This window comes from Mustela putorius, unplaced genomic scaffold (genome assembly GCF_011764305.1).
Source record: "Mustela putorius furo isolate JIRA1106 unplaced genomic scaffold, ASM1176430v1.1 tig00000196_pilon_pilon_pilon, whole genome shotgun sequence".
NCBI lineage: Eukaryota > Metazoa > Chordata > Mammalia > Carnivora > Mustelidae > Mustela > Mustela putorius.
In genome coordinates this window covers 5,930,353-5,958,159 of record NW_025421310.1, presented here as the reverse complement: position 1 = coordinate 5,958,159, position 27,807 = coordinate 5,930,353, and the positions used below count along the sequence as shown (strand labels likewise).

Here is a 27,807-nt window from a genome sequence, read left to right as displayed (position 1 = left end):
GGCCAATCGAACGCCGCGCCTTGGAGCGATTGCCCAATCGGCGAGAGGAGGCCGGCTGCATCCCTGCCAAGGACCAATAGGGAGCGTCCGAGGGGCAAGAGCGACAGGCCGCAGGAGCAATCACAGGCCTATATTCGGGTCTCGGGGGCGGGTCGGCGCCAGAGACGAGAAGAGAGGAGGGGAGGCCTCCTCCGCCGCCGCCATCTTGGACCGGGCCCGGTCAGCTTCCGCGGAGCCATCGGCAGACGCCGCGGCCTCCCTTGAGCCCCGACCCCGTCGTCAGAACAACCCCGGGCCCACTTTCCCCCACCCCACTTCCGCTTCGCGCCGCTATCGCGATAGCGCCCGGACCCGGGGCGCGAGAAAAAGGCGGCGGGCGCTCGCCTCCCCCGCCTGTCGCGATACGCTCCTCAGCGGCGGCGCCAGCTCCTGTGGTGAGAGCGTCAGGCTCGACTGGGCCAGACCCCTTCCCCTCCTCCCCCGGCGCCACCGCCGCCTGTCGCGACATGGCCGCCCCCGACCCCCGGCGTGGGCTCCCGGCAGGGGCGGCCGCGGCACCCGCCGCTGGCCTCCCCCCCGCCCCCGCGCCCTCCTCCGCGCCCCGCGGCCGCGCCGGGGGTCCCCTCCCGCGGGGGTGCGGGCGAGCGGGGCCGCTCCTCTTCGCGTCGGTGCGGGCGGCCGGACGGCAGACCCCCGTGGGCGCCGGGCCCGCAGGCGGGGCGGACGTCTCCGTCCCCCCATCTGCCCCACGGCCGGGACCCCTGCACGGCCCGCCGGTCTCCGCCAAAGTTTGCCCTGCAGCGGAAAGTCGGGGCCCGGGGCGCTGCGCCTGCGGGGCGGGCAGGGGTGCGGGCCCGCCTCGGGTCGCGGGTTGCCCCTCTGCCGGGCCGGGTGATGTCACTCCCACTTAACGAGCGCTGTGCCGGGCGCAGGGCTCCCCCGTGGCGCCGCTGCCCGCTCCGTGCCGCAGCCGAGGTCCGCCGTGGGCCGTGCAAGCACCCCTTCCTCCCCCAGACGCCGCCCCTGCCCGTGGGTGTGGGCGTGCTGGCGCCTCCCCCCGCAGCCCGCGCGCGCCCCCGGTCACGCCGGCGCTTGCCGGGGGTCCGGGGCTCACGCGTCCCCCCTCGCACGCAGCTGGAACCCAGGGAGCTAAGGTCTGGCCCTGGGATGTGCAGACTGTGTTGGCTGGGGTGCGCCTTCTGCTCCGGAATCAGGGAGCTCCGTCAGGGTTGCCTTCCCCAGGCGCAGGGTCCTGCCCTTGGCGGTGCCCAGGCTGACGCTTTGCTCTCTTGCGCGGTCCCCCTGCGTGGCTCTAAGGCTTCTGCCTTCCCAGCCCAGGGGGTGCTGGAGATACCACGGAGACACGTCGCCGCTGTCCCTTTGCTGTCTTTCCCAGCTGGGGTTCCCAGACCCCCGCCCTGGCTGTTGGGCCTCCCAGTGGGGACACAGCTGCCTGCACCCCAGGCCCGAACACGTCCCTCTCCCAGAGTCCCGGCGCTCTTTGGGGTGGCAGCGGCAGCCTCCCAGTTTCGGACTGCCTGCCGGCGCTCCTGCCCCGGTGCAAGGCCTCTTCACCAGGGGCGGTGACAGCCCCCAGGGTTGTGTTGGGTCCCAGGCCTGAGCCTTCTACTTTCCTGCCTGGTGTCCTCAGGTCTCTGGGACTGTGCCCTCAGCCCTCAGCTGAGGTTTCAGGGGCTGTCCATTCTCTGGGCCCCTCAGTGAAACGGCTCTTGGCTGCTGTGAGTCTGGCACACTGATCACTCTCCCTGACCTAGAACGGGCTCCTTGAGGGGACGAGACCTGGTGAAGCCTCCTGGGCCAGGGTTCCCCGGTTCCTCCGTTCTGTTTGAGACCCCATGCCGTGAACGAGAAGGCTCTGGGGTGCCTGAGATGCCCCCCCCCCGGCCCTGTCTCAGGGTGAGCCTACTGTGGTTACTTACCCTGGGAGATCTTGGTGGACCCCCGTAGGAGCAGTGGGGGCCCCCAGCTCCGTAAGAACAGGGTTTTTCTGTGCTTGTACCTTCACTTCAAGGCTCAAGCTCCACGTTTCTCCCTCATCCTTTGCTGGGGGTGGGGCGGTCTGTCTTCAGAGGGAGGGGCTGTTACCTCTGTGGGGAAGACTGCTGTCCACTGCAGTGCCCAGCTGGGCCCGTGATGCCTCCTGCAAATCCCGTGCTGTCCTCTCTGGGCCTGAGCTGCTCCCCGCTTCGAGGGTCTGAAACCTCACCTGCCTGGGCTGAGGCTCTTGTTCCCCTGGCCCCGTGCCTCCGACTCCATGAGGGCTTGTTGCTCCCTCCGTCTGTTCCCTTCTTGGGGGCATCACCACCTCCTCTAAGCTAGATGACCCGACTCCTCCATGTGGCGTGCCTTGTGTAGGGCTGTAAAGTAGGCGTCCTCTTTTCTGGGCTGGAGGCAGGCAGTGCAAGGTCCTGTGTCACATCCCTGTACCTACTTTGGGGCAGTAAGAGGAGTTTCTGTGTTGGGGTCCTGGCCCTCTCCCGAGCTCCCAGGCCAAAGGCCCTTCCCCCATTTCAGTTCGCATCCCCTCTGGGCTACTGGCTACCTCTCCTTCCCAAAGCTGGGATCTTCCTTGTGTGGGGATTGGGCCCCACCTCAGTGTGTCAGCTGGCCCTGGGCCCGGGGTATAGCCATTGTCTCGGTCGGCCCTCGTTGGAGATTTGTGCCCCCTCCAGTCTAAGGTGTCCTAGCCTCTCCCTACCATCCAGAATGGACTCCTGTGGAGGGGGCTGGTATACACAGCTTTAGGACTTGTCCTTCTCAAGCGTGGTCATTCGCTGTCCCGTCGGTAGTTGCTAGCCACCTGCAGTGAAGTAACTGAAGTAAAAACGAAAAGGTCCACTGTTTCGTGCACAAGCCACATCTTCAGCGTTCAGGGGTACAGCTAGCCCAGATGTGGAATGTTTCTATTGTTGCAGAAAGTGTCTTCGGTTGGGACTGTTTTTGTGGGTGGGGATCCTCTTGGTGTGGCCTCCCTTTGGGTTGAGGCTCTTAGTCCTCAAAGCTGCTCTGGGGCCTCTCTTAGGGAGCTGTGCTTTTCAGTAGAGGCCCCCTCTCTGGGGGGTGACCTTGGGCAGTGCACGAGTCCCCTTGGCCTAACCCCTCTGCAAGGCTCCTGCATCCCCCCCCCCCATCTTGATATCAGACCCTAAGTTGTGGCTTCTTCTTCCTGGGCCAGAGCTCCTGGTTTCCTCTGGGCTGCATGTACTTTCAGGGTGAAGATGCCCCACTCTCTAAGTACTTACTGGGCACACGTCCTAGTGGTTTATGTTTTCCCACATCTGTGTCACCATCGCATCTGATCAGTATCTCCTTCGTGTGCACAGACAGCTCTCCTACAGTTGAGGTCCCCTTTCACTCTCCTGGCCCTCTCTGGGGTGATGCCTTCTGCCCCCATACATCTAATTCTTTTGGTTGGGTTGTCCCCCGTGTTTGAACGACTGCTGTGGAATAAATTTGGTGGTGTACAGCCCTCTTCTGCTTGGGACCCAGCCCTGACAAGACGGGTGTGTTTAGCTTTTCCTGATTTCAGGCCCTTCCCATCTCCCCTTGCTCCCACTCCGTCTCCTACAGTTACTAAACACAGACAGCGTCTGGCTCTTTTTCCCGCAAAGTCTTCATCTTCTGAGCTGTCTGAGGGGTCACTTCTCTGGTGTTAGGATTCTAGTCACCTGTGTGCCCTACCCCACTGTGGGCCTTCCTCCCCTGCACCCAGCCGTGGGCTGCTTGGCTGCTTCCTGCTCTAAATCATCTAGAGCGTCATCTGCAAGAAGGTGTTCTACGCTCTAGGAATTTCTTACTTCCTGGGAAAAAGTACATCTGGTTCCTTGTTCCAGCAATCTTCCAGAGAACTCAGCCCCTGTGCTGGGCTGTCTGGGCAGCATAAGTAGAACTCGGCCTGATCTCTGTCATCAGATAATAAATGCGTCTTCCCTTTACCATGCCATGTACCCTCCCGTTCCCAGCCTCGTTCATGTCTCCGTGTCTGGACCAGCCAGGGAGTAAACACGCGTCCCTTCCTTCTCTCTCAGCAGCGTCCGTCTCCAAGAGAGTATGAAGAGCCTGCATCTGTAGGGCAGGGAAGATGGCGGACAAGCGCAAACTCCAAGGTACTGGTCTCCTCGCCCGCTGCCTGTGTAGCCACATGCTCACTGTCCTCAGAGGTCCTCCTCGGATGCCTGCTGCCTTGGCAGGGTGCTCACAGCCTTCTCTCGTCCCTGGCCAGGTGAGATTGATCGCTGCCTCAAGAAGGTGTCCGAGGGCGTGGAGCAGTTTGAAGATATCTGGCAGAAGGTACAGGGCATGGGACCCTAAAGATCTGGGTCTCCGGGGAGGAGAGCACAGGACGAGGTTCAGGTCTGTGGGTGTAGGCCAGGGAGAGGGATTGTGGGTCCAGGTGCTGAGGACCTAAGCAGCAGCTCTGAGATGGACTGGGGTGGGGGGTGGGTGTCCCCAGCCCTAGGAGACAAGTTTTACCACTGGAGTGGGCACGAGGGCCCCAAGTCCCACACTGACGCCTGGGCTCTCTTCATCCCTCAGCTCCACAATGCAGCCAACGCGAACCAGAAAGAAAAGTATGAGGCTGACCTAAAGAAGGAGATTAAGAAGCTCCAAGTGAGGGGACTAGCCTGGATTCCTGTGTCCTGAGGGCGGAGGGAGGAGGGGCTGGCGGCCTCCGTGCCCGGGTCTGAGGCGGTGGAACTGTCTCGCTTTTCCTCCACCTGCAGCGGCTGAGGGACCAGATCAAGACATGGGTAGCGTCCAACGAGATCAAGGACAAGAGGCAGCTCATAGACAACCGCAAGCTCATTGAGACGGTAGGAGCCCAGAGCCTGGAACCTGAGAGGTGGGAGGTGGTTGATTCCTGGGTCCCCAGAAGTCCCTAGAAGAGGAAGGTTTCTCCCTCCCAGGGGGAAGGGAAGAGGCAGTGGGCTGAGATCTCTTTCCACCTGTGCTGTCCACAGCAAATGGAACGGTTCAAAGTTGTGGAGCGAGAGACCAAGACTAAAGCCTACAGCAAAGAGGGCCTGGGCCTGGCTCAGAAGGTGGACCCTGCCCAGAAGGAGAAGGAGGAGGTTGGCCAGTGGCTCACGGTGAGTCAGGGAAGAGAAGAGGAGGGGACCTCAGGGCCCCAATCCCGGGCATCCATGGGGACCCTGGCTGACCACCTGCCTTTGCTCGCCCTCTCCCCTAGAACACCATCGACACCCTGAACATGCAGGTGGACCAGTTCGAGAGTGAAGTGGAGTCGCTGTCCGTGCAGACACGCAAGAAGAAGGGGGACAAGGATGTGAGTGGGGGACCCTGCGCCCAGGGGAAAGAGACGGGCTGAGGCGAGTCGGGGGTTAGTGGCCACTGGGGGTGACCCATGTTGGTGAACCAGTCTTGGGTCCAGCTTCAGTAAGCAGTGGCACCCTGGAAACGAGGAGCAGTTTGGGGTAACATGCTGGGTTCTGCCAGGGTCGCTGACGTAGCAAGAGCGGTTGGCCACACGGGGTGGGGAGGTCTGAGGGCTGAAGCCGTGGCATCCTAGTTCTGAGAAGGCCCAGGTCCTGAGGCCGCAAGGAGAAATGAGGCTCATTTGCGCTGAGAAGAGTAGTTTTGGGGCAAAGCCAGATCTAGGGGCCCCGATGCCGAAACTCCGGGGTCATAGGGTGTGGGTTCCGGGGGCTGCAGAGCACATGTACTTGTTGGCACAGGAAACATAGAGAATGGAGAGCTGGGTCCAGGATGCGGGGCGGTGGGAAATGAGCCTGGTTTGGGCGTCTGAGCCTCAAGGGGTTTGGGAAGCTGGAGCCTGAAGGAGAGATGGAATAGGTCATTGTGGAGGGAGAGGATTTAGAATTGAGGCCTTGGCCGGGGCTGGCGCCTGGAGAGCCCAGGGGCTAAGCTGCTGAATGTGTATCCCGCAGGGTGGGCCACGTGAGGACAGAGATGCCGGCTCCCTGCAAACGGGCGTCATCACTGTTGGGGTTAGAGCAGATGGGGGTGCGATGGGCTGCAGTTTGGAGGTCCGGGCTGTTGGGCGCTGCAGGGGGCCATGGGGTAGGAGCACAAGGCTTTCTGGTTTTGGGGGAGCTTCCTGGGGTGTCTGGGTGGGAGCTGGGGATCCTTGAGGGGCTGGGATGGGGCACAGACTGACTCCATACTGCCTACGGCAGGAGGGGCCGGAGTGGAGCCTCTGGGTCTCTGTGGGGGTCAGGGACTGAGGACAGGTTCTGTGGAGGCAGGAGGGGCCTGGCCAGGCGCCCTGCAGCCCCTGAGCCTGGCCCTGGGCTCGCCAGCAGAAGCAGGACCGGATCGAGGGCCTGAAGCGGCACATCGAGAAGCACCGCTACCACGTCCGCATGCTGGAGACCATCCTGCGCATGCTGGACAATGACTCCATCCTTGTGGATGCCATCCGCAAGATCAAGGATGACGTCGAGTACTACGTCGACTCGTCCCAGGACCCCGACTTCGAGGAGAACGAGTTCCTCTACGACGACCTGGACCTCGAGGACATTCGTGAGGCCCGGGGCTGGCCTGCGGGCATGGGGCAGTGAGGGCCCGGTTGGGGGGGGTGTCCCAGCCCGTCGAGCCTGCCTCTTCCTGCCCCCACAGCACAGGCGCTGGTCGCCACCTCCCCCCCCAGCCACAGTCACATGGAGGATGAGATCTTCAACCAGTCCAGCAGCACACCCACCTCCACGACCTCCAGCTCTCCCATCCCGCCCAGCCCGGCCAACTGCACCACGGTGAGGAGGTGACCCAAGGGGAACCTGAGGGAACTGAGCGAGTGGGGGCTCGGTGTCCTGGGTGCGGGCCCTGAGGATGGGTCCTGGGCGTGCGGCGCGGGCAGGGAATCGAGGGTTGGAGTCCCTAAGGAGAGCAGTCCCCGGGCTGTAGAGGCTGGCGGGGTGCTGGCTCCCCGGTGAGGCTCGGGACACAGGTCCCACAGCGGTCCCGGGGGCATCAGAGTTGGGCCTCTCTACTGGGTCCCTCGAGCTCACACCAGTTTCACTCGGCACCCCACCTCAGGAAAACTCTGAAGATGATAAGAAAAGGGGACGCTCGACGGATAGCGAAGTCAGCCAGGTAGGTGTGACCTCCCGGGGCAGGAGCATGTGCTTCAACCAGGGTGTCAAGGAGTGGCCTGCTGGGAGGGCTTGAGAGGAAGTGGGGAGGTTCTCAGGACCTGGGGTGTGCAGCGAGGGCTGGGCCGCGGGCCACCAGGCAGTGCTGGGTGGCAGGCGTGTCCCTGCTGCTTTCTGGGGGCTGGTCAGCAGCGGCCCTTCCAGTTACTTTGTGAGCCTTTCAGTGACCTTCAGAGCCACTGGCCCATTTCAGGCTGCTTTTCCTTCTCTTGAACTGTTAGCTGCTTCCAGCTGATCTTCCCTTGAGGACGTAGCTGCTGTCCTGACGTCCGGGGGTGGGGGCGTCTCCCCTGTGGGCTGCCACGGGGAGGTGTCCACGCAGGATGTGGGAGGCTGGGTGTGGACGGGAATGCGTGTGAGTAGTTTAGGTGTCAAGGTGGTGATTGAAGCTTTGAGGGTAAGGTCAAGGGGAGGGGAGAGCTAGGGGCAGCCGGGCACTGCAAGGATGGTGGAGCCCCGCTTGGGGCAGGGGGGCTCAGCAGACCCACTGGCCCAGTGGGGCCTCACCCTTTTCTCTCTTCCCTGCAGTCTCCAGCCAAAAATGGCTCTAAGCCTGTCCACAGCAGCCAGCACCCTCAGTCCCCGGCTATGCCGCCCAGCTACCCACCTGGCCCCCCGCCTGCTGCCTCCGCCCTGAGCACTGCCTCTGGCAACAATGGGGCCTCTACCCCAGCAGCGCCGGCGAGCGCCCTGGGCCCCAAGGCCAGCCCGGCTCCCAGCCACGGGTCAGGCACCCCTGCCCCCTATGCCCAGGCTGTGGCCCCGCCAGCCCCCAGTGGGTCCAGCAGCACCCAGCCCCGGCCGCCCAGCGTCCAGCCTGGTGGGGGAGGGGGAGGCGGCGGAGGGGGCGGCAGCGGCAGCAGCAGTAACAGCAGTGGAGGTGGAGGCCCTGGCAAGCAGAACGGCGCCACCAGTAAGCAGGGTGGCTGGGGGGGGGAGGGGGTCCTGCTGTGGTCAGCCCGTTCTCATGCCCCGTTTCCTGCCCCCAGGTTACAGCTCAGTGGTGGCAGACAGCCCAGCAGAGGTGGCACTCAGCAGCAGTGGGGGCAGCAGCGCCAGTAGCCAGGCTCTGGGCCCCCCGTCGGGCCCCCACAACCCACCTCCCAGCACCTCGTGAGTGTCTGCCCCTGCCTTTGCCAGGACTTCGCCCACCTGGTCGGGCGTCATGTCCCCACTTCTTTCCTCCCAGGACATAGTATCAGTCAGTCCCTTAGCTTGACCCTTTGGAATGTTTTAAAACATTTCTCGGGCAATTGGGATTGTTCTTAGAGTCCCCTCACGTCCCCTTTCCAGAGCCTGCCCTAGACCCACCTGACTCCCCTCCAAAAGCTGCTTGTTCAGTTCTCAGGTCAGACCTTTCGAGAGAGTCCTCATTTCTCAGAAGTTTGCCCCCAGAAAGATTGTGACGTCCGAAGGACAATAGGGAAGACCTTCTTCCAGGGTCTGCCCGACCGCCAGGCTCTGGGTGGGCCACCTCACGGGGCATCTGCCTGAGGCGACCCATGCTGTGGGTGGAACACTGACCTCTCCCTTGGTCCCCGTCCGTAGACTGGTGCAGAGGTCCGACTCATCCCCCACCTGCCCAGGCCTCCTGTTCTCTGAGCCCTCTTCTCCCTCCTTCCCAGGAAAGAACCCAGTGCGGCAGCCTCAGCGGGAGCTGGGGGTGTAGCTCCAGGCTCAGGGAACAACACAGGGGGACCCAGCCTCCTGGTGCCACTTCCTGTGAACCCTCCCAGCTCCCCGACACCCAGCTTCAGCGAGGCCAAGGCAGCCGGTGCCCTGCTCAACGGGCCTCCGCAGTTCAGCACTGCCCCGGAGATCAAGGTGGGCCGCAGGCTTCCCTGCACGTGTGCTGTCCCCTTCCTCCGGGTCTGCTGGCCACCCCCACCCCATACACCCTCACCTGGTCCCCAGGCTCTGGCACTCTGCAGCTCTGTCCTGTGCTCTGACTTCCCACCGTCCTCTCTATCCCCGTATCCCCTTGCTCCGGCACACACCCCACCTTCTGGCTCACCGCCCTCCTTTTCCCTTCACTGGCGTCCACTCTGGGCCATGGTTCGTGCTGGGTGAGCACACCCAGGTCTTCCACCTCCTCTATAGGAAGCCGACCAGGACTGCACAGGGCTGGGGGCAGTGGGTGCTGTGGACCTGCAGAGGTGCCTTGGACTTGGGGTGATGGCTCAGCAAGGCCTTGGCGAGGAGACCTAAGCTGGGAGCAATGGGGGTCCCAGGGTCAGGAAAGGCTGAGGAAGGGGTGGTTCTCTTGTGTCTCTCGTGCCAGGGTTGCAGGAGGGCCGCTACTGGAGCGGGGGAGAACGCTGGGGCAGGGCTCCGCAGATACGAGATGGGGGCACAAGTGGGCTGCAGGGCTGCGAGCGTGGTCCGGTGTTCTGGGGAGGCAGTGGGGTCCTGCCAGAGTCCGAAAGGGGAGTAGGATGTGGGAGTGAATTTCTAGGCCTGCGTTTAACCTTAGCTCTGCCGTGTCAGAGTCTGGGCCCCCGTCCTGCATGGCCTTCCCTCTGGACAAAGCAGGTGCTCCCAGTTGCACCCCTGGTATGACAGGACACAAGCCCTGGGAATGGTGTGGGGCCCAGAGTAAGCACGTGGTTCAGAGGTACACAGACAGGAAATTTACTGCGTGTCTCTGAGGAGGAGGGGTCTGCTGGCTTGTGAGTGGAGAAAGGACAGAGAAGGATGGGGCTAGACCAGTCCCTCTGGGGCCACTGAGAAAAGCATGGGGGGCGGGAGGGTGTGAGGGTCAGGTTCGCGAGGACGGCCCCGGAGGCCTGGGCAGCACGGAGGCCTGGGCAGGCAGCACTACCTGCAGGCCCGCCTGTCCGCCAGCGAGGAGCTGGGATGCCATGGGTGCCAGGAGACTGCCCCACGGCCCTGTGCCAGCTGGACAGGGGGGTGGGGCGCACGCGGTGTAGCATCCTGGGCAATGGGGTGGGGGTGTGCAGGCCAGTGTTCCCGAACCTGCCGTTGTGGTCCGGCGTGGTAGGGGCCCCAGCAAACAGCCACTCCTCAGATGCTGCACCTGCCCCCACATCTACACCATCTCCCCGTTAGGTGGGGTGGCAGCAGGGCTCTTCACGCTGGTGGCCTTGGCCCGACGCCCATCGGAGGACGTGGAGCGTGGTGCCAGCACTCTTCTCTTTGCAGGCCCCAGAGCCCCTGAGCTCTCTCAAGTCCATGGCGGAGCGGGCAGCCATCAGCTCCGGCATCGAGGACCCCGTGCCAGCGCTGCACCTGACTGAGCGAGGTGTGGGTCTGGGGGAGGCGGAAGGTGGCTGGAGAGCAGGGGGACAGGCCCCCCACCAGCCTCACCGAAGGGCCTGTCCCCATTCCCCCCACAGACATCATCCTGAGCAGCACATCTGCCCCACCAGCCTCCGCGCAGCCGCCCCTACAGCTGTCAGAGGTGAACATCCCACTGTCCCTGGGCGTGTGTCCGCTGGGGCCTGTGCCCCTCACCAAGGAGCAGCTGTACCAGCAGGCTATGGAGGAGGCTGCCTGGCACCACATGCCTCATCCCTCAGACTCAGAGCGCATCCGGTGAGGCACCGGGACCCCTAGGCACGTGGGAGGCGGTCCAGGCCAGGGACCTGGTCCCCTGGTCCTGGGACATGAGGTCAGGCTGGGCACTGGACTTGGGGCTGTCCATGAGAGCTGGGGTCCGAGGCACTTGGGGTGGGGATGACCAGGTGCTGGAGACCTTGCCCCTGAGCAGTGGGGCACAGGGGGCAGGTCGTGGCTACGATCCGGTCCACGGACCACAAGGCCTGTTGGGCATGGCCGCCAAACCTCCTGTCCCTTCACAGGCAGTACCTCCCCCGGAATCCCTGCCCGACGCCCCCCTACCACCACCAGATGCCACCCCCACACTCGGACACCGTGGAGTTCTACCAGCGCCTGTCAACAGAGACGCTCTTCTTCATCTTCTACTATCTGGAGGTACAGCAGGGCCCCCGGGGCAGCCTCGGGCCCCCCGGCTTCGCCGCCACCGCCGCCGTCCCCCCTCGGGCTGGAGGGGTGAGGTGGGTGCCCCACTGCGGCCACCGGGACCGCACCCCCTCCCCATCCCCCAGTCCTGCCCTCCCTGCCCCCCACTTCCCCCACAGGCAGACCCGTCCCTGTCCACACACTTCAGCACAGACATGTCTGTGTTGAGGTCGAGGGCCAGGTCGGTCCACTGCGGGGACCAGGGAGCCTCAGCCCCACTCCGGCCGCCCGTGGCTGTGCCCACAGTGTCCATCCCCATGCAGTCTCGCCAGCCCCTGGAGGCCACTAGGGAACTGCCTCCTCTGCATGACCCCAGGGAGTCGTGACAAGCTCCCCCTCCCAGTCTCAGTCCTGCCAGGGGAAGCTTTCTAACTGCCCGTCCTCCGCACTCAGCACGCAGTAGTTTTTCTTCTCTTGAAGCTGCTCTGAGCGGTTTATACCCGCTGACCAGCAGTGGTAGGTTCCATGCCCCAGCCCCTCAGCAAGCGGACTGACCGGCCCCACCTCAGCCTACGGCGGGCCCCGGGTCAGCCTGAGGCCCTGTGCCCCGTGCCTCCACCAATGTGGGGGCCCCCTGACCCCTGCTTCCACCCTTCCTCCTCCAGGGCACGAAGGCGCAGTACCTGGCAGCCAAGGCCCTGAAGAAGCAGTCGTGGCGATTCCACACCAAGTACATGATGTGGTTCCAGAGGCACGAGGAGCCTAAGACCATCACCGATGAGTTTGAGCAGGTGAGGGCCCCTCCCTGTGCCCCGCCCACTCCCTGCCTCCAGCATGAGCCCTGTGCTCTGCGGGGGGGGGGGGGGGGGCTGTCATCTTCTCCTTTCTATGGGCTGCTAGTGGTCCCGTAGCCCCTGGGCCCATACTGTGCGTGCTGCCTCCCACCTGGGAGCATGAGCCGCTCCCCGACCCATCGCCCCTCGCCCAGCAGAGCTGGGGCTCTGTAGCACACACGAAGGGGGATGCTAATCAGAACCCCCATCTGCTGCACTCCACTTGGGTTTGAGGCCAGCCCAAGCTGGGTGACCTTGGGCGAGTGGCTTGGACCTGTCTCCCTCTCCTCACACGCAAACACAGGCTGCCACACCCCGTGTGCAGTTGTTACCAGGACTGAGTTAATGACGTGTAAGTACTTAAGACGACCACTCCGTGGTCAGGTATCAGGCATCAGGCATGTATTTCGTTTCCAGTAACTCTGAATCACTATATTCCGCATTGGTCTCTTCCACCAAATATTTGCCCGAGGCCAAGTACTGAACAAAACCCTGTCCTCCTGGAGCTCAGTCCCCTCACCTCCCTTCTTTCAGCTTCCTTGAAGCATATCAGACAATCATGCAGACCCAGCCTCCTTCCCCATCCTCTCAGCTGTTAACCAGATTCCCTGTCCCATCTTGGTTTGGGCCCATGCACTCCTCCAAGTGCCCGTCAAGGCCTCCCTCCTTCAGAAATATCACACCACCACGGTCACCAATAAAACATCTGTCCCAACAGCGTGCCTGGCTGTAGACTGAGCCTGTTCCGTTCTCTCGGATGGGGTAACGGCCTCAGGGTTGTGTGAAAACTAAATGCTAGGACCCAGCTCGGGCACCGAGCGCCAGTTCTGGCCCTCACGCCGCAGCCATCCAAGAAGCCGCAGACACTGTGTAAACGTGCCTGGGGTGGAGACCCAGCTGGGGCCTCTCCGCGCCTCCCCGTTCCCTCTGACGGGCAGGAGAGCCTGAGAAGAGCCTGGTGAGGGTGGAGGGACACGGCCTGTGCATGCAGGGCCCCTGGCCCAGCGCCTGGCACAATCTGGCCCTGAGCTCTGTCCCCTTTGTCCGTGCAACCCAGAGCCCCTGCACCTCCGCGCCCACTCACTGACCACCTTCTCCCCTGGCCAGGGCACCTACATCTACTTTGACTACGAGAAGTGGGGCCAGCGGAAGAAGGAAGGCTTCACCTTTGAGTACCGCTACCTGGAGGACCGGGACCTCCAGTGACACCGGCCCCTTCCTCCACCCTCCCCACCCCCCCGCATGCTGACACCCACCCCCTGCCCAGGCGAGGGCCCTGCCCTGGAAGACTGGGGGAGGCCCCAGGCCAGGGGCAGCCCTCTCCCCCAGGAAGCAGCCCCACCTGGGGGCCCCGGGGGCGAGGGCTGCCCCCTCCTCCCCTCCCCAGTGAGGGACATTTTTTGGTAAACCTATTTTCATTTTGGAAAATATTTATGAATAAATAGTTTTATATGACGGCTGGCAGCTACGGCCTCTCCTCTCCCCCCAGGAGTCAGTGAGCACTTGGGTCTTGCTGGCGGGACGCCGGGCCCACTGGGGGTTGAACTGGGAGTTGTACCGCCTCCGCCGTTCATCGGCCTCCTCTTCAGGTTGGTCTTCCTGGGGGGCTGTGCCACGGACTTGGGCCAGCAGGGCCTCTGCACGAGCCCGTTCCGTTGCTTCCCGCCGAAGACGTTCAGCTCGAAGCTGGTCCAGGGATGGGGGCCTGGGGGAAAGGAGTCAGGTCAGGAAGTTCATAGCCCCTGGAACACTCCCCCAACCCCCACCTTGCAGCAGACGCTCTGGACTGTGAGGCCTGGGGGTGGGAAGCTGGCTTCATGCTGCGCACAAGGATCCCATCACGGCCCTTTACAGTCAGTGCCTCTCCAGATCCAGAAAGCTCCCTGTTAATCAGCTGAAACAACACATCCAGGCTTCAGTTTCCCCTTCTGTGGATGACCCAACTGTCTGCTTGGGGGGGTTGTCCTGCTGGGACACAAACCTGCTGACCCCATGGCTCTCAAACTCAAAACCCCTGAGACCTAAAGCTTTCTGGGGTCTAACCACTATTTTGCATGGAAACACCAAAAAAAACTCAAAACGAGGCTAGGTGTCCTGTACCTGCAGTGTCTCCCCAGAAGCCACCGGCCACTCCACACTGAACACTGCCTAGGGATCTCAGGAAAGCAGGCTTGCCGTGTCAGGGTCCCAAAACTGCATGTGGAGAGTGGCCTCTCAGCCGCGCAGCCCCAGTCCTCGAGCCCACAGGCCAGCCCAGCTTGCTTACCCTCCTGGCCGCTGCTTCTCGGGCACCCCCTTCCCCTTCATTTTGTGGCCGCCATCCTCTCCGCTGTGCCGCCGCTTCCTCCGCAAATGCTTCTCCATCTCCCGAAGAGGGTCCAGGCGGTTCTTGATCTTCTCATCTGGACCTGGGCCAGGCTTGGGGGCCCCTCGCCCCGGGGGGAGCTGGTACCAAGGTGGCTGAGTCTGGGCTTCCGCTGCACTCTGGCCCAGGTATGTCAGGATGCCCAGAGCTTTCTCCTGCCTCTCCTGAGGGGAACAGAAACTAGGGAGGTGAGGATGTCCCCTCGGGGAGCCCTCCACGTGACCACACGACACCTGAGGCTCCTGGACAGGCAGAACCAGCATTAGCCAGCCCAGCAATGTGTTAAGGACAGTGGGGCTCATGCCCTGGACAGTAACAAGCATCAGGGAAGGACAGGGTACACTTTAGGGTTCAGAGGCAGGCAACTCTGGGGAGATAAGCTGAAGACAGACCTGAAAGCAGCTCGCAAAGTAAAAGTGAGGCAAGACAAAGGCAAGATTAGGATCTGGTAGGAATCCCTGACAGCAGGTGAGGTGATGGACACTGAAAGAGCTCCGTAACCTTCCCCTAACCCTTAGAGGGCCCTGTCCCATCAAGGGGTTTATACCTAACAGTCCCATAGCTGGGCGGGGAGGGGATTCCAGCACCCACTTCCAAGCCCCTTGCAGGCCTGGATGGCAATAACCCACACTCCTGAGTACGGTGTTCCATACTGAGCTCATCTCATCACCATCCACCGCCCCCCCCCAGGCCCCCCGGCCAACTATTCCAGTCAGTCACCCCCAGGCTCTACCCAGGACTCACTAGGTGGGGGGCCAGCTTACTTTCTCCAGTCGCTTTTCTTCCTCGTACTCTTTATTGCCTCTGGTCCCCCCTTTCCCTTCCTCCAGCAGCTCCCGAAATAGGTCCACAGGGCCAGAACCGCGGGCTCCGGCCTCTGCTGATTCGAGCTCAGGGAGAGAGCTCCGGTGCCTGGCTTTGTTCCGCAGGAATTCTGTGCGGGCCTAGGGAAAAGAAAGTTACAGGCAGAGTATTCAGAACCTAGACGGGACTCCAAGGACTGGGAGACAGTTTCTGAGTATGTCGGAGGGAGCCCCAGTGCTGGTGCTGGGGGCTGTAAGGAAGAGTACATGGACCGGGGAGACAGGGGAAGGAGGCAACACCTGGGCCTGTACGCTGCCGCTCGGTCAACCAGTAGGGTCCCAGGCTCAGGTGACCATCAAAACAGCTGTGAAGGCAGCCCAAAACAGGAGAGCAGGCGACCGGAACTAAAGGTAGGGCTCCCAGTCACCGCCCCGGAGACGACGAGCAATCTCTACTGGCAAAAGCGAACTTTAAGAACGCAGATCACCTCCGGGCCCGACTGGACAAAGGATTGCAAACTAGAGATTAGCAGTTGCACCGTAAGCCCGGGGGCGTGGGGGGGGACGGCAAGGAGCTCGCCCCACCGTCGTGGCCTTTCGGAAGCCATCCCCCCTCTCTGCACAGGCGGGACATTGCCCCTCCAACCACGAATGAGAGGCCGCAGGTCAGGCGCTCTGCGAGCATACAGTAGGCGCTCAACAGGGAGGTTGCGCAGGCAAACTAAACGGGACCGAGTTTCCTTGAACTGCGCAAGGATTCTTCTTTCACCAGCCCCTCCTGTGCCACGCACTCTGGCCTCGCGAACTACGCGAGTGGGAGAAAACCTGGGCAAGGGGGAGGCGCAGGTGGGGCCCCCCGCAGCGGGTCGGGAGTTGGCACTGGGAGATGGGGAGGCGGGGGCCACGCAGGTGGGGCCCGGCGCTTTCAGCCGCGCCCAGCCCCGCCTGCCTCACGGGACGCAGCGCGCCTGCGCGCCACCCCAGCATCCGGCCCCTCCCCACACGCCTGCGCGCTCGGCCCGGGATTCCCGCCCGACCGCACTCGGGGCTTACCTCCTGCTGGGCAAGCAGCACCCTCCGCTCCCGCTCTTTCTCCTCCTCCCGGGCCTGAGCCTCGTCACGCCGCACGCGGGCCACATTGTCCTTGTTCCGGACGTGCCAACTCTTCTTGGGCAAGATATTCATGGCGTCTCAGCCGTCCGCCGACTGGCAGGCCCGCCTCCGAGTACTTCCTATTGGCGAGACGATGACCCTCCCTGTGGTTCCTGCTGCAGTCACGGATTGGTCCTGGGCTGACTGCCACGCCCCCCACTCCGTAGCGACAGCTTATTGGCTGAGATGTCGAATTTGGGGTTGGCGTAGCTTAGCAACCGCCTCTTATCAAGCGTCCGAGCCCATCACGTGTCCCCGCCCCGAAGCTACCGGATGCGGCAGCTGATTGGCTGGCATGCGCGTCCGGTCCTCGAGGCCTCTACATTTGATTGGCCTGTGTCCTGCTCTTCACCCGCCCCCAGCCCGATCCTCAGGATGCAAGTTAGGAGGAGTGCTCTGAAGCCTGTGCTGCCTTTATTGAAGCGCGAAGGAGGTTTGCCGGAGAGTGAGGGACCTGGCAGGGTTGGGGAGCTTCAGAGCCCCGGAAATCTCCGAATTCCAGGGCTGTGAGGGCTTGGGGTCTTGTCCAGTTCTCTCCTCTTAGAGACGACGTGCCGGAGACTTACAAAGGGAGGCTGGGGAGGTCAGAGAGCCCCTCTGGCCGAGCTCAGGGCCACGGCGCGCTGTGCCAGGAAGACCTTATTCCGCGCCTCCTGAGTAAAGGGTAAAGAGAAGTAGAGGTGAGACAAACCTCCCCCGCTACTTCTTTCTATAACCAGGACCTCTTCCCACGAACCCAGTCTGGCTCACCGTCTCTATCTGGCGTTTGAGCTCAGAGATGAGACGTCCGTAAGAGTTAGCCAAGGCCAAGGTATATGCCATCAGGATGCTAGAGGAGACAAATGGAAGCCAGAACGCTCCTGGAGTATCTTCAGGGTAATGGCTCCTTAGAAGCCAGGGATCCGGACCCCCAGCCCCACCTCCCTCAGACCCAGGAGACCCTGGCCCCCCAGCTCCCTCCTCCTCCCTCAGACCCAGGAATCCAGAGCTCCCAGGTCCCTCCTCCTCCCTCAGACCCAGGAGTCCGGACCCCCTAGCTCCCTCCTCCCTCAGACCCAGGAGTGTGGAACCCCCAGTTCCCTCCTCCCACAGACGCAGGAGTCCAGGCCCCCCAGCTCCCTTCTCCCTCAGACCCAGGAGTCCAGGACCCAGCCCCCTCCTCCCTTGGAAAGAGGCAGTGGGGTCCCCAGGGCACACAAACTCAAATCCAGGAGTCTGGGCTCCCTCACCTGGAGATTAACAGAAGAGGCACGGCAAAAGCCTGGGTCCCCAGGAAAAAGAGAAAGTCCTGGACGGTCTGCGGGAGGGTGTAAATAGACTCAGGGATGTGGGCCCAGATGGACGACTGCCCTTGGAATGGACCGCACAGCTTGGAAGGTGGGATCCTGAAGAGCGCAGAGACAGGCAGTGTTCAAGGATGGCGGCGATTCAGAATCCTGGATGAGGGTGGAGGGGGCGGGGGCAGGCGCCTCTCACACTTACAGGAAAAGGCTATAAAGCACGGGAACGGCGGAGATGGCCAGACCCAGGAGAAGGACCAAGGGGAAAAAGAAATTCACTGTGGAAGCCCGAAAGGTGCGGGAGGCCGGGGAGCAGGTGGAGAAAAGGGTGAACTGTGGCGAGAAGGAGACACAGGACTGTGAGTCCTAGCCTGTCCTTTTTCATCACCCAGGAGTCCTGGCCCCTTCTCAGTCAGGAACCGCAAGGCTCTAGTCCTTTTCTGCCATCAGATCCGGGAGTTTGGGTCCCCTCTTCCCTTGGACGGACAAGTTAAGACGCCCTAAACTCCTCCTCCCACATCTAGGAATCTGTCCTCCAGACCCCTCCTCTTTCTAGTAGTTGGGGACCGTTGCTTCCATCCTCCTCCAGGACCCAGGAATCCGCCACACTCCTCACCTTTTTCAAATAGAAAAGTAGCAGGAACTTGACCGTGTTGAGCAGAGGTAGTAAAGGGCAGAAAAAACTCCCTACCCAGACCACCGTCTGCGCGTAGATGAGCCCGAGCACCTCGTCGGGCACCTGGAACTCCTGGGTTCCCACCACACGACCCAGCGCCCCGGGACAGAGGCCGCAGAGCAGTCTGGGGGCGGGACAGGGCGGGGCCGAGTCAGAGGCGTGGTGGCCCGCATTGCCCCGCCTCTGCCGTCCCGCCCACCAATCGGAAGTCAAGAAATCGAATAGGCGTGGGGCTTTTAAAGTCCTGGAGTGGGTGTGTCCAGAGGTCGACCCCAGCGGGCTAGAGGTAGGGGCGGGGGCAGAGGGAAGTAACTAGGTAATAGAGGGGAGGGGTCTGCGGACAAAGGGCAAAGAGATGGAGCAGAGGCGGGGCTAGAGAAGGGGGTGGGGCACTGTGAGGGGCGGGGCTCTCACTTCCGAGGAAACTGGATGAGCAGCATGACAGCCAGGCCAGTCAGCAGATCAAACAGCAGGAGTTTGTACATCTCCTGCCCCAGCCGAGTCTCCCAGCACTGAGGAAGGAAGTCATGGGTCAGGAAGACCTCAGGACCCTGGCACCTAGAGGCGCAAGCATCCAGGTCTCCAAATCACAAGCGTGTGAGAGCCTAACAATTCTTTCTCTGGGGCATGGGGGGCCTCAGTTTTTTTGTTTTGTTTTTGTTTTTACCATCTGTACCCTTGTCCTCAATGGGAGGGTTTCTAGCACCTTAAACTCCTCCTTCCTCTCAAACCTGGAGTCAGGACCCTCATAGACCCAGGATTCGGGGCCCCTCTCCTTCTCACCGGTAGTTCCTTGTAATTGTAGCCACAGGTTTTGCACTCCTCAGCCTCAGCCTTGCCCCCGCAAGTGATCTGATTCCAGAGAGAGAAGAGCAGAACGAGCAGGGAGGCCAGGCGGAGAAACACGGTCCTGGCAAGGGGAAGGGAAAAGGAATCAGCACTGACCAGTGCTCACCTGAAACTCGCCACCCGCAACAGTGTGGAACACACGGTTCTCCCCACTTCACAGATGAAGAAACCTAAGCTCTGTGAACAAGAATCAGGATTTGAGTCCAGATCTCACTGGGTCCAGAATTCTGGGGATTTCCGTGCTTATGTATCAGAGCCAGTGTCCTTCAGGCCAGCCCTGCCATCATCCCCAGCACACCCCCAAAGGCTAGAACCTGAGCAGGATAAAAACAATCTGGCGGCTCCTGGTGTAGCCCTCCAGTGGGGCAATGAGCTTGAACACAGGTGGCAGTAAGAAGTTGACCCCAGAGATGAAGATGGACGGAAGGTAATCCACCCCAAGCTTGAGCAGTGGCATCTCCTGGACAAGGGGCATCTCCTGGGAGAGAGGGACCAAGCAAAGAGACCCTAGGGTTCTGGTCCTTCAGAACCTTGCTGAACATCCTCCCCCAGCCTCTTCCTCCAGCATCCCAAAGTCCAAGGTCCAAACGTACACCCCATCCCTCTTCCTAAGATCCTAAGGAATTATAGACTTCAGTCCCTTTTAACCTTGCAAGTGTAAGTGCTGGAACCACAGGACCCTTCTCCCCCAGGACCCTCCACACCTGCAGATCCACAGTGGCCCCTGTAGCCCAGTAGACTCCATAGAAGGCTGCTCCCAGGAGTGCAATCACCAGCAGATTGAGCAGAATGCGCACCGACCACATCCAGGCTTGCTGGCCCAGGGTCCGCACCGCCGCCTGGCGCCGCACCACAGCTTCCTCCAGCTCCACCTGAGGCCAGGAAAGATGTCCATTTGGGATCAATTCCCCCAGGTCCTACAGAGGCCTTCTGTCAACCTGAACTGATACAGCAACACCCCTCTAAGGAATTCTACAATCCTTGTCACAGTGCCTCCTTGGTCCTCTAGGGGACAATTTAGATCTCCCGGCCCCGCCCCTCCACAGCCCCACCCAGCGCCCCACAGGCCACGCCCCAGCACTCCACACCCTGCCCCCTCAAGGCCCCACCCAGTATCCCCCAAGCCCCGCCCTCTGAAGGCTGAGCTAGCGCTCCACAGCCTGTCCTCCCACGCACCCCCCCAGAGGCCTGGACCTGTGCTCGGTATCCTGCCCCCCTCACGCCCCCGCGCCCTGAGGCCCAGCGCGCATGCCCTGTACGGAATTCCAGTTTTATCAAGCTCCTTCTGGCAGCTTCCGGCCCCGCCCCTTCCCCCTCAGCCCCCCCCCCCGCCTGCTTTTTCCTAGACCCTTCCTGCGTTTCTGAGTCCCACCCCCTCTCGGGGCCCCGCCCACGTACTTGGCCCCGCCCCCTACCTACCTGCTTGTACACCCCATCCCTAAGCGCACCTGCAACTCGTAGAGGATACTGCGCTGGCGCAGCCGCACGTGCGCATCCCCACAGAGGCCGAAGTCCCAGGCGGTGAACACCCGGTGGCTGAAGCTGGTCAGGGCCCCTGACTCGGCCAACAGCGTCTGTTTGAGTCCTGACACGGAGCTAAGGGAGGGGAGAGCCAGGAGACAGGGTGTGGAGGGTCAGTCATGAGTGCGGGGGCACCCCTCTTATGGGACACACGGGGAAATGAATCTGAGGACCTTGGGCGTTGGACGAGCTGCCACCTAGCAAAGAAAGAGTCAGAGACCAAGAGAGAGATTCAGGGGCCGACTCGGGAAGACAGACACTCAGCAGATAGCGACAGAGCTCCAGAGAAAGGGGCACAGGGACCCAGAGTAAGAAAGACAAAGACCCTGGGGAGAGACGCATTAAGAAGGGAGACTGGAGACCAAAGGGGGTAGGATTCAGAGAAAGGGGGACAGTAAACGAAGGCAAGAGGTCTAGAGAAAGGGATCAGAGAAGTCTAGAGAAGGGGGTAGAGGAGGAAGGCCCAGAGAAAGGAGGGGAGATCTCCAAGGGGTGGGGCAAAGACCCAGGGAGGGGACAAAGAATCAGAGAGAGGGGAAAACACGGAGAAAAGTGGGCCAAGAGGCTCAATGCCCTGGTGCAAGCCCCTGGCCTCTCCCGAGTGGATGATTACAGATGCCTGCTCCCCAGTCTCTGATTCCACCTGCACCCTCTTGAATCCATTCTGTTCCTGCGCCAGTGGAACCTTCTTTTTATTCAGATCAGATGGTCCTGCCCTTTAAACCCTCTTTCACAGCTTCTCCCTGTCCTTGAAAGTTAAGCTCCTTCGTAGCACAGCCAGCCAGCACGCACCTGATCTCGACCCCACCTAATTCCTGAAACTCAAATACTGTCCCTGCACCTTCTCCTCCTGGCCTTTCATAGCTCAGAACACTCCAAACCTCTTCTCACCACAGGGCCTTTGCATGTGCAGTTCCTGCTGCCTGGAATGCCCAGGTCTTAGTTGCTCACCTGACTGGTTCCTTCTCTTTCTGGTCTCTACTTACAGGTCACCTCTTCAAGTCCTTCACTGACCGCTCCCTTTAATGAGGGTTCTTACGCTTTCTCTATCCCAGGGGGTGGCAAACTACAGCACCAGATTTTGTAAATAAAGTTTTATTGGAACACAGCTGCTGTTGCTTATTCTCTACAGCTGCCTTAGTCCTACAACAGCAGAGTTTAATTGAGACAGAGACCGTATGGCTGGAAAATGAACAAAAATATGAACATGTTTCTTATCTGGACTTTATCAGCAAAAAACTGCTGATCCTTGCTCTCTCTTCCCCATCATATCCTCCCGTTGGTTTTCTATATAGTACTGCTCCCGAACGGACATCACTGACTTGCTTTTTAATATAAAAGTTGCTTTCTATCTCTCTCTCTGTTCATCTCTGCTCCTGGGTGGTGAGGTGTACCCAGGTAGGGGGACCTCCATCTGATGTCCCAGGCATGGCATCAGGAGACACTCCACCTTTTCTAAGTCCTTGGTTTCCTTCTTGACCACAGCCCTGCCCCTGGCGGAACTCCTAATCTTGCTCGAATGCCAGTGTGTCCCAGATCTGTGCCTACAGTCCAGACCCATCTGCAGAACCCATGTGTGCGACCACCTACTCACTAGTCCCTTGGTTTGTCCAAACGCCACTTCGGGATCAACCCACCAAAGCCACAATCCCCACTGACGTGGTTCTCTCTATAGCTCTCCCCTTCACATACATCCAGAGTCTCCCTTTTATATGAAGGACAGAACAGATGGAAGTGGTCCATGGTGCGAAAAGAAAGGATGGGATGGGGGGAATTCAGGGGGATATGTGGCAACCTGAGGTCTTGAGGGGGCTTCTGGAGGCTGGTCAGGTATTATTTCTTGATACGGATGGCCACATACCCACCTCTGTTCTTGGGTTTCTGCATTTTTATGGATATGTGAGATACTTTTTAAATGAAAAAAAAAATAGACAACGAATATTTGACAAGGGAGCCCACACACTCAGTGGGAGGGGAGGACAGTCTTCAACAAATACTGAGGAAACTGGGCAGCCATACACAGAAGAATGAAACCGCTTCCACTTACATCACTCACAAAAAATAACTTGGAACGGATTACACACCTCAACATAAGACCTAAAGCTGAAAAAAGTCCTAGAAACAGAAATGATGGAAGACCTCTTTGACCTCTGCCTTGGGGGCGATCTTTTGGACAGGACACCGAGAGCGCAAGCAACAAAAGTAGACAGGGGCAAGCGGGGCGACCCCACGCATTAGATCTGCTGCACAGCAAGGGAAACTGCACAGAGTGAATACAAATGTTCCTGGGGAATAGGAGAAAATATTTGCCAGTCCTGATAGTGGGGTTAATAGAAAAAAACATTGAAAAAGAACACAGACAATATCCAACAGCAAAAAACAATTTTTCAAGGGGCCGAGAAACTGACTAGACATTTTTCTGCAAAGATCTAGAAGGTCAACGGGTGCTTGAGCAAGTGTTCATCATCACTGGTCAGCAGGGACGTGCCCATCAAACCCCAATGAGTGATCCCCTCCCACCTGTCGGGATGGCTCTCATCAAGAAGGCAAGACATAACACGTGTTGGTGAGGACGTGGAGAGCAGGGAACCCTCTTGTACTGCTGGGAACGTAAACTGGTGCGTCCCTGTGGAAAACAATATGGAGGTCTCCCTCCCCCTCCAAAAAATGATTTAAAATAGAGCTGCCGTATCGTCCAGCAATCCCATTTCTGGGTATGTATCCAAGGTTAATGAGAAGAGGATCTCAAAGAGACATCTGCACCCCCACATTCACCGCATTACCAACAGTAGCCAAGATACAGAAACGACCTGATGTCTCCTGTCTCCCAACACTGGCTAGAGATGGAGGCAATCATGTTGCAATATATAAATGTATCAGTTCAACACTTTGTATGCCTTAAGCTTACACAATGTTATTTCTGTCCATTGTATCTCAAGAAAGCTGGGAGTGGGGAGTAGAAATTCAATTAAAAAAAAAAAAAGAAAAACCCCAAATCAGCCACTGCCACCACCCTGCTCCAAGCAGCCACCGTCTCCTGCCTTGTAACAATTCACCTGCCACGAGCTTGTCCATCCCTTACCCCCTTCCCTTCCTTCTTCCCTTCTTGCTTCTTCTCCCTCCCTCCCTCCCTCTTCCACAGAGCCAGAAAGGAAGAATCCTTTATAAAACCTAAATCAGATCAGGGTGATCTTCTGCTCAAGAACCTGCAGGGAGTCCCATCTCCCTCCAAAAGCCTCCAAATCCTTTACAGACAGAGGGGGGCCCCACCAGCTCCCCCCACCCACTCTGCCCTGGGCCCACAGGCTTCCCAGGGTGACCTCCAGCACACCACCCTGCTCCTGCCCTGCTCTGGCTGTGTTCTCTGCCTGCGATGCTCTCTGCCCGGGTATTTACTTGACCGATCCCTCTCCCTCTCAACGGCTTTGTTTAGAAGTCTTGTCTCAATGAGGCAGCCCTGGGCACCTAATAAGACAGCAGCCCGCCTCACCTGCTGTGTCTAGAGCCCTGATCACCTGCTTACATGCCCCGTCACTGACTCATGTATGGATGGCTGTTAATCACCTGTCTCCAGCTTATAAACTGTCAGCTCCACCGGGGCAGGAATCAGTCGGGTTTGTTTCTTGTCCTGTTTTGCCCACTGTCTAGAACACTGGCCGGCACATAGTAGGGGCTCAAAATGTATTTCTTGTGGGAATGAATGAACCACCCCAGTTTGTTTCCCATAGAGCACTTGCCCCTCCAGAAAAGAGGTGGTCACTTTGCTCGGCTACTATCTTACTTTCCCCTCCTAACCCCTAAGCCCCAGGAAGGAGAAACAGCCCATCGTTGTCCCTGGTCTTTAGCATATATGAAGCATTTTTAAGTGTGATTTCAAGTCCAACTGAGAGAAAGGGATCACAGAGCAAGACTCCAGATCCTTGGGGAGGGGTCTTCTCCCAGCACTAGTCTCTGCCCAGCTTCCCGGGGCCCCGGGGGACCGGTGTTACTGACCGATGAAGGATGAGCAGCAGGTCCAGGAGGCCAATGACAAAGACAGAGCATAGGTAGGTGACTGCCAGGTGTGGACGGGGTGGGTAGAACCCATAGAAGAGAGGAGACCATTCTAGAAAACCCTGCAAAGGGAAAGCGCACCATGCAGTTGGGCGATCAGAACTGGGGGGCCCTGAGGCTCAGAGGGGCTCTCCCAGGGACGCACCTCTCCTGAGAGCAGGTTGAAGAGATGGGTGGGGAAGGCGACCAGGCCTTGGGGGTTGGGGTCGTAGAAGCCGCAGGGTGAGGAGGCGTTAGGGCCCGGGGGACCCGGGGGAGTCCCTTCCAGCCAGGTGGGAAGCAATGTCATGCAGGCCTTAAGTATGGACGCCAGCAGGTTGAGAAGCAGCAGGAAACGCAGCAGGGAGAAGTAGGACTCCGTGCCCGCGCCAAACTGGCCTGCAGGGGGAGCCAGAGAGGCCTGGGGCTCCTTTCCCTGTTGGGAGTCTGGGGCCTCCTCCCTCAGACTGGGGCATCCAGGCCCCCAGACCCTCCTCCCTCAGACCCGGGAGTCCAGACCCCAGCCCCCTCCTCCTCCACACCCAGGAGTCCAGACCCCCAGGTCTTTCTCCTTCAGACCCAGAGTCCAGGAGCCCAGCCCCTCCTCCCTCAGACCGGGGAGTGGGACCCGCCCCAAGACACCAGCCTCAACCCCACTGCACCCCCGATTCTCTTCAGTGTCCACGCCCAGGGTTGCAAGGTGTGCAGGCCCGCCTTCATCTTCTCCTTGGACCGCCGAAGCCACAAGGCCCACTGCTCGCCTCTGGCACCTGATTTCTGAGCCCTCTGGTCCTTGGCATGGCTCTGCCTGGTAGGAAAACAGATTCAGAGCAGAATAGAAAGGGCCCAGCAGCCCCAGCTGGACACCACCCAAATGTAGCAACAAGACAAGAGCGGGACCAGGAAGTCAAAGGCAGCATATTGGTGACTGGGGATACCCCGGGCCGACAGGAAGAGGCACAGAAGCCCGGCAGGGTACTCAGACTGCAGGGATCCCCACACAGAGCTCCGGGCAAGCACGCAGCCTGCCCTGTAGGGACACATTCGTCGGTGGCAAAGTGCCACAGGAAAACGAGAGCTCATCCTAGAAGTCTGGGAGGAGACACTGTGGGGAGAAAGGGGGTGATATGGAGCATGTGGGGTGCCTCTGGGTCCCAGGGAGGTGTCTCTTGCCCTCTGTGGAGTCTGCCTGGGAGCTCACCATGGGAACACTCTCAGTGTATACACAATGCCATGTACACTTTTCTGTAGGCAAACGTCATAAAGGGAAAGAAAAAAGGAAGGTATGATCCTGTGATTTATAAATATATATCTGGTTTCTGTCCCTGTCCCTGGCAAACCTCTGGGATGCCCTAAGTGATGCGATAAATGTGTCTTTTGTAAAATAAGTGAGGTGTTTTTGGACCCCAACTAAGAGTGGGGGCTGGTTGCTAGGGGACCTCTCCCGCAGCTGCAGGAAGAGAAGCAGGGCTGGGTGGTGCGTCCTGTCACTAGTGGCCAAAGATTTCACCAAGCATGGCTGTGTGACAAAATGCCCTAAACCCCCAGAACGATGGGGTTCAGAAAACAATTTCCAGACACACGACCCCATTCTCAGAAGGGCGTCACACCTGCTTCTTAGGTTCTGCTGTTTCTGGGAACATATGGTATCCCACAGGTATTCCCCACTTGCCCGAAGTTCCAGTGCTTTCTTTGTTTTCAGGAAAGACGCACAGGACTCTGCTCTATGCAGAGCAGGTTTACGAAAGGTTTGCTAGGACACTGTGCTTGGGATAGCGGGGGGGCACCTCTCAGTGCTGACCTAGCGGCCAGCACGTTCATTGTTCCCCAGCCCAGTGAATCATGCAGACCTGGGAGGGAAAGAAGGAAGAGTCCGGAGGCAGAGACAGACTTACTGTAGAGAAGGAAACACGAAGAACAGATTTCAGGCCCAGGGAGAAAGAGCTTGAGCAGAGACGGAGACTGTGAACCCGGCCGAGGGAAGAGTCCCAGAGTCAGGGAGACAGGACTTCTTGGAGTCAGAGAAGCAGAGATGAGGGCATGGGCGAAAGATGCCAAGAGAAGCAGGGAGAATCCCAGTAAGAAGGAGACACAGCGCCAGCAAGCCCGAGGATGGCCCTCACCTGGCTGGGAGGTGGGACAGGAGACTCACCTGTGTGCCCGGCGGGCCTGCAGGGGCCAGGGCAGTTCCCGGGAGGGGAGGGGCTCCTCCAGCTCCTTTTGGGCAGCTTCTGCGATGGCCTGGATATTCCTGTCTCCATCTTCTTCCTCCTCCTCTGATGCCCCCCATGGCAGAACCCCAGGGCCTCGGTACCGAAGGGTAGCAGCACTGGGGAGCTCATTCAGCACAGAAGAGAGGGACGGTCCTGGGGCAGGACAGCAGGGGCTGGGAGGGCGTAGGAGTCCCAGCTTCCGCTCCCTCCTCCCTCAGACCAATAGTCCAGACCCCCAGCATCTCCTCCCTCAGACCCTGGAGTCCAGGCCCCCAGCCCCTCCTCCCTCAGACCCAGGAGTCCAGACTCCCAGCCCCTCCTCCCTCAGACCCGGGAGTCTGGGCCTCGTGCCCCGCAAGCACCCAAATGTGGGCCCTCTAGGCCCCTACTATCTCAGGACTGAGAAGCCCACTCTTCAGCTTCCTTTTAAAGCTTATTCAGTTTTTGAACTTGGCCCCCCTCCCTTGAGACTAGAGTCTGCACCTCCAGAATCCTCCCCAGGACCCCCATCCTCTGGTTCCCCTCTCTCTCAAAACTACCAGGAATCGAAATCCCTCCCCCTTTTGCCCTCCGGACCCTGGAGTTCCGGCCTCCTTTCTCTGCCTCCCTCAGGATTTCCTCCCTGGGGCTGGGTCCTCCCACCACCCACTCCCGCACCTGCTCTGGCTCCCCGGGGTACCGGCCACCCTCCAGAGGAGTCCCGGGCCTCCGGTTCCCACATCGGGCACTCTTCCACGGCCCCAGGTGAAACTGCTTCCGTCTCCAGCGGCCAGCCGGGCGGGGACTACCCCAGGGAAGGCAGGGACTGGGGCAGGTCCGTACCTGGCCACCAGGTGGCTGGGGGCGGGGAGTACCATCAGGACGACGGCTGCTCCGGAAGGTCCCCTGGGAACGGAAACCCCCTGATGCCCGTGTGTCTCCTGGGAGCAGAGCCCATCACCCTGCATCCGGGGGAGCCCCACACCTATGATCACCCCCAGACACACA

At 60.2% G+C, this 27,807-nt stretch overlaps 3 protein-coding genes across 11 annotated transcripts; 1 reads left to right on the top strand and 2 right to left on the bottom strand.

Annotated features, from left to right (window-relative positions):
• The first annotated feature begins 166 nt into the window (after positions 1-166).
• On the top strand, positions 167-13,384 carry CNOT3 (CCR4-NOT transcription complex subunit 3). 7 transcript variants are annotated; one of them, XM_004779786.3, is made up of 18 exons: positions 171-434; positions 4,053-4,127; positions 4,244-4,311; positions 4,558-4,632; positions 4,746-4,835; positions 4,983-5,111; positions 5,213-5,308; positions 6,303-6,525; positions 6,622-6,755; positions 7,039-7,095; positions 7,683-8,067; positions 8,144-8,267; positions 8,780-8,978; positions 10,317-10,416; positions 10,511-10,709; positions 10,976-11,108; positions 11,762-11,887; positions 13,037-13,384. In XM_004779786.3, the coding sequence occupies exons 2-18, from the start codon at positions 4,103-4,105 to the stop codon at positions 13,133-13,135; spliced, it is 2,262 nt and encodes a 753-aa protein (XP_004779843.1). In that variant the 5' UTR covers positions 171-434; positions 4,053-4,102; the 3' UTR covers positions 13,136-13,384. The 7 variants fall into 7 exon arrangements, 6 of the variants coding, with proteins under 6 accessions (XP_012905025.2, XP_044932894.1, XP_044932895.1 ...); XM_013049570.2 differs by having other exon boundaries at positions 4,050-4,127; positions 6,306-6,525; XM_004779785.3 differs by having other exon boundaries at positions 4,050-4,127.
• LENG1 (leukocyte receptor cluster member 1) lies at positions 13,342-16,489 on the bottom strand. The gene is made up of 4 exons (XM_004779784.3): positions 16,151-16,489; positions 15,059-15,238; positions 14,196-14,458; positions 13,342-13,634 (listed from the first exon to the last, which is right to left on the bottom strand). The coding sequence occupies exons 1-4, from the start codon at positions 16,280-16,282 to the stop codon at positions 13,361-13,363; spliced, it is 849 nt and encodes a 282-aa protein (XP_004779841.1). The 5' UTR covers positions 16,283-16,489; the 3' UTR covers positions 13,342-13,360.
• Positions 16,490-16,646: 157 nt separating this feature from the next.
• TMC4 (transmembrane channel like 4) lies at positions 16,647-27,628 on the bottom strand. Of its 3 annotated transcripts, XM_004779781.3 has the most exons (15): positions 27,478-27,628; positions 26,760-26,973; positions 25,270-25,415; positions 24,774-25,006; positions 24,569-24,690; positions 20,503-20,650; positions 19,759-19,926; positions 19,369-19,532; positions 18,989-19,115; positions 18,620-18,717; positions 18,146-18,329; positions 17,732-17,862; positions 17,479-17,634; positions 17,000-17,078; positions 16,647-16,902 (listed from the first exon to the last, which is right to left on the bottom strand). In XM_004779781.3, the coding sequence occupies exons 1-15, from the start codon at positions 27,539-27,541 to the stop codon at positions 16,834-16,836; spliced, it is 2,103 nt and encodes a 700-aa protein (XP_004779838.1). In that variant the 5' UTR covers positions 27,542-27,628; the 3' UTR covers positions 16,647-16,833. The 3 variants fall into 3 exon arrangements, 2 of the variants coding, with proteins under 2 accessions (XP_004779838.1, XP_044932896.1); XR_006605795.1 differs by lacking the exons at positions 16,647-16,902; positions 17,732-17,862; XM_045076961.1 differs by lacking the exons at positions 24,569-24,690; positions 24,774-25,006; positions 25,270-25,415.
• Positions 27,629-27,807: the final 179 nt, after the last annotated feature.

What these genes read in the sequence shown, in the direction of transcription:
- TMC4 (XM_004779781.3), bottom strand. Translation starts at nt 27,541, where the DNA reads ATGTGGGAACCGGAGGCCCGGGACTCCTCTGGAGGGTGGCCGGTACCC. An exon ending in CAGGCCCGCCGGGCACACAG is followed by an intron (nt 25,416 to 26,759) that starts GTGAGTCTCCTG and finishes TTTTCCTACCAG; the next exon opens with GCAGAGCCATGCCAAGGACC. An exon ending in ATTGTTTTTATCCTGCTCAG is followed by an intron (nt 19,116 to 19,368) that starts GTTCTAGCCTTT and finishes TCCCCTTGCCAG; the next exon opens with GACCGTGTTTCTCCGCCTGG.
- CNOT3 (XM_013049571.2), top strand. Translation starts at nt 4,103, where the DNA reads ATGGCGGACAAGCGCAAACTCCAAGGTACTGGTCTCCTCGCCCGCTGC. An exon ending in TCAGACTCAGAGCGCATCCG is followed by an intron (nt 10,710 to 10,975) that starts GTGAGGCACCGG and finishes GTCCCTTCACAG; the next exon opens with GCAGTACCTCCCCCGGAATC. An exon ending in TCACCGATGAGTTTGAGCAG is followed by an intron (nt 11,888 to 13,036) that starts GTGAGGGCCCCT and finishes TCCCCTGGCCAG; the next exon opens with GGCACCTACATCTACTTTGA.
- LENG1 (XM_004779784.3), bottom strand. Translation starts at nt 16,282, where the DNA reads ATGAATATCTTGCCCAAGAAGAGTTGGCACGTCCGGAACAAGGACAAT. An exon ending in TGCTGCTTGCCCAGCAGGAG is followed by an intron (nt 15,239 to 16,150) that starts GTAAGCCCCGAG and finishes TCTTTTCCCTAG; the next exon opens with GCCCGCACAGAATTCCTGCG. An exon ending in AAGAAAAGCGACTGGAGAAA is followed by an intron (nt 14,459 to 15,058) that starts GTAAGCTGGCCC and finishes TGTTCCCCTCAG; the next exon opens with GAGAGGCAGGAGAAAGCTCT.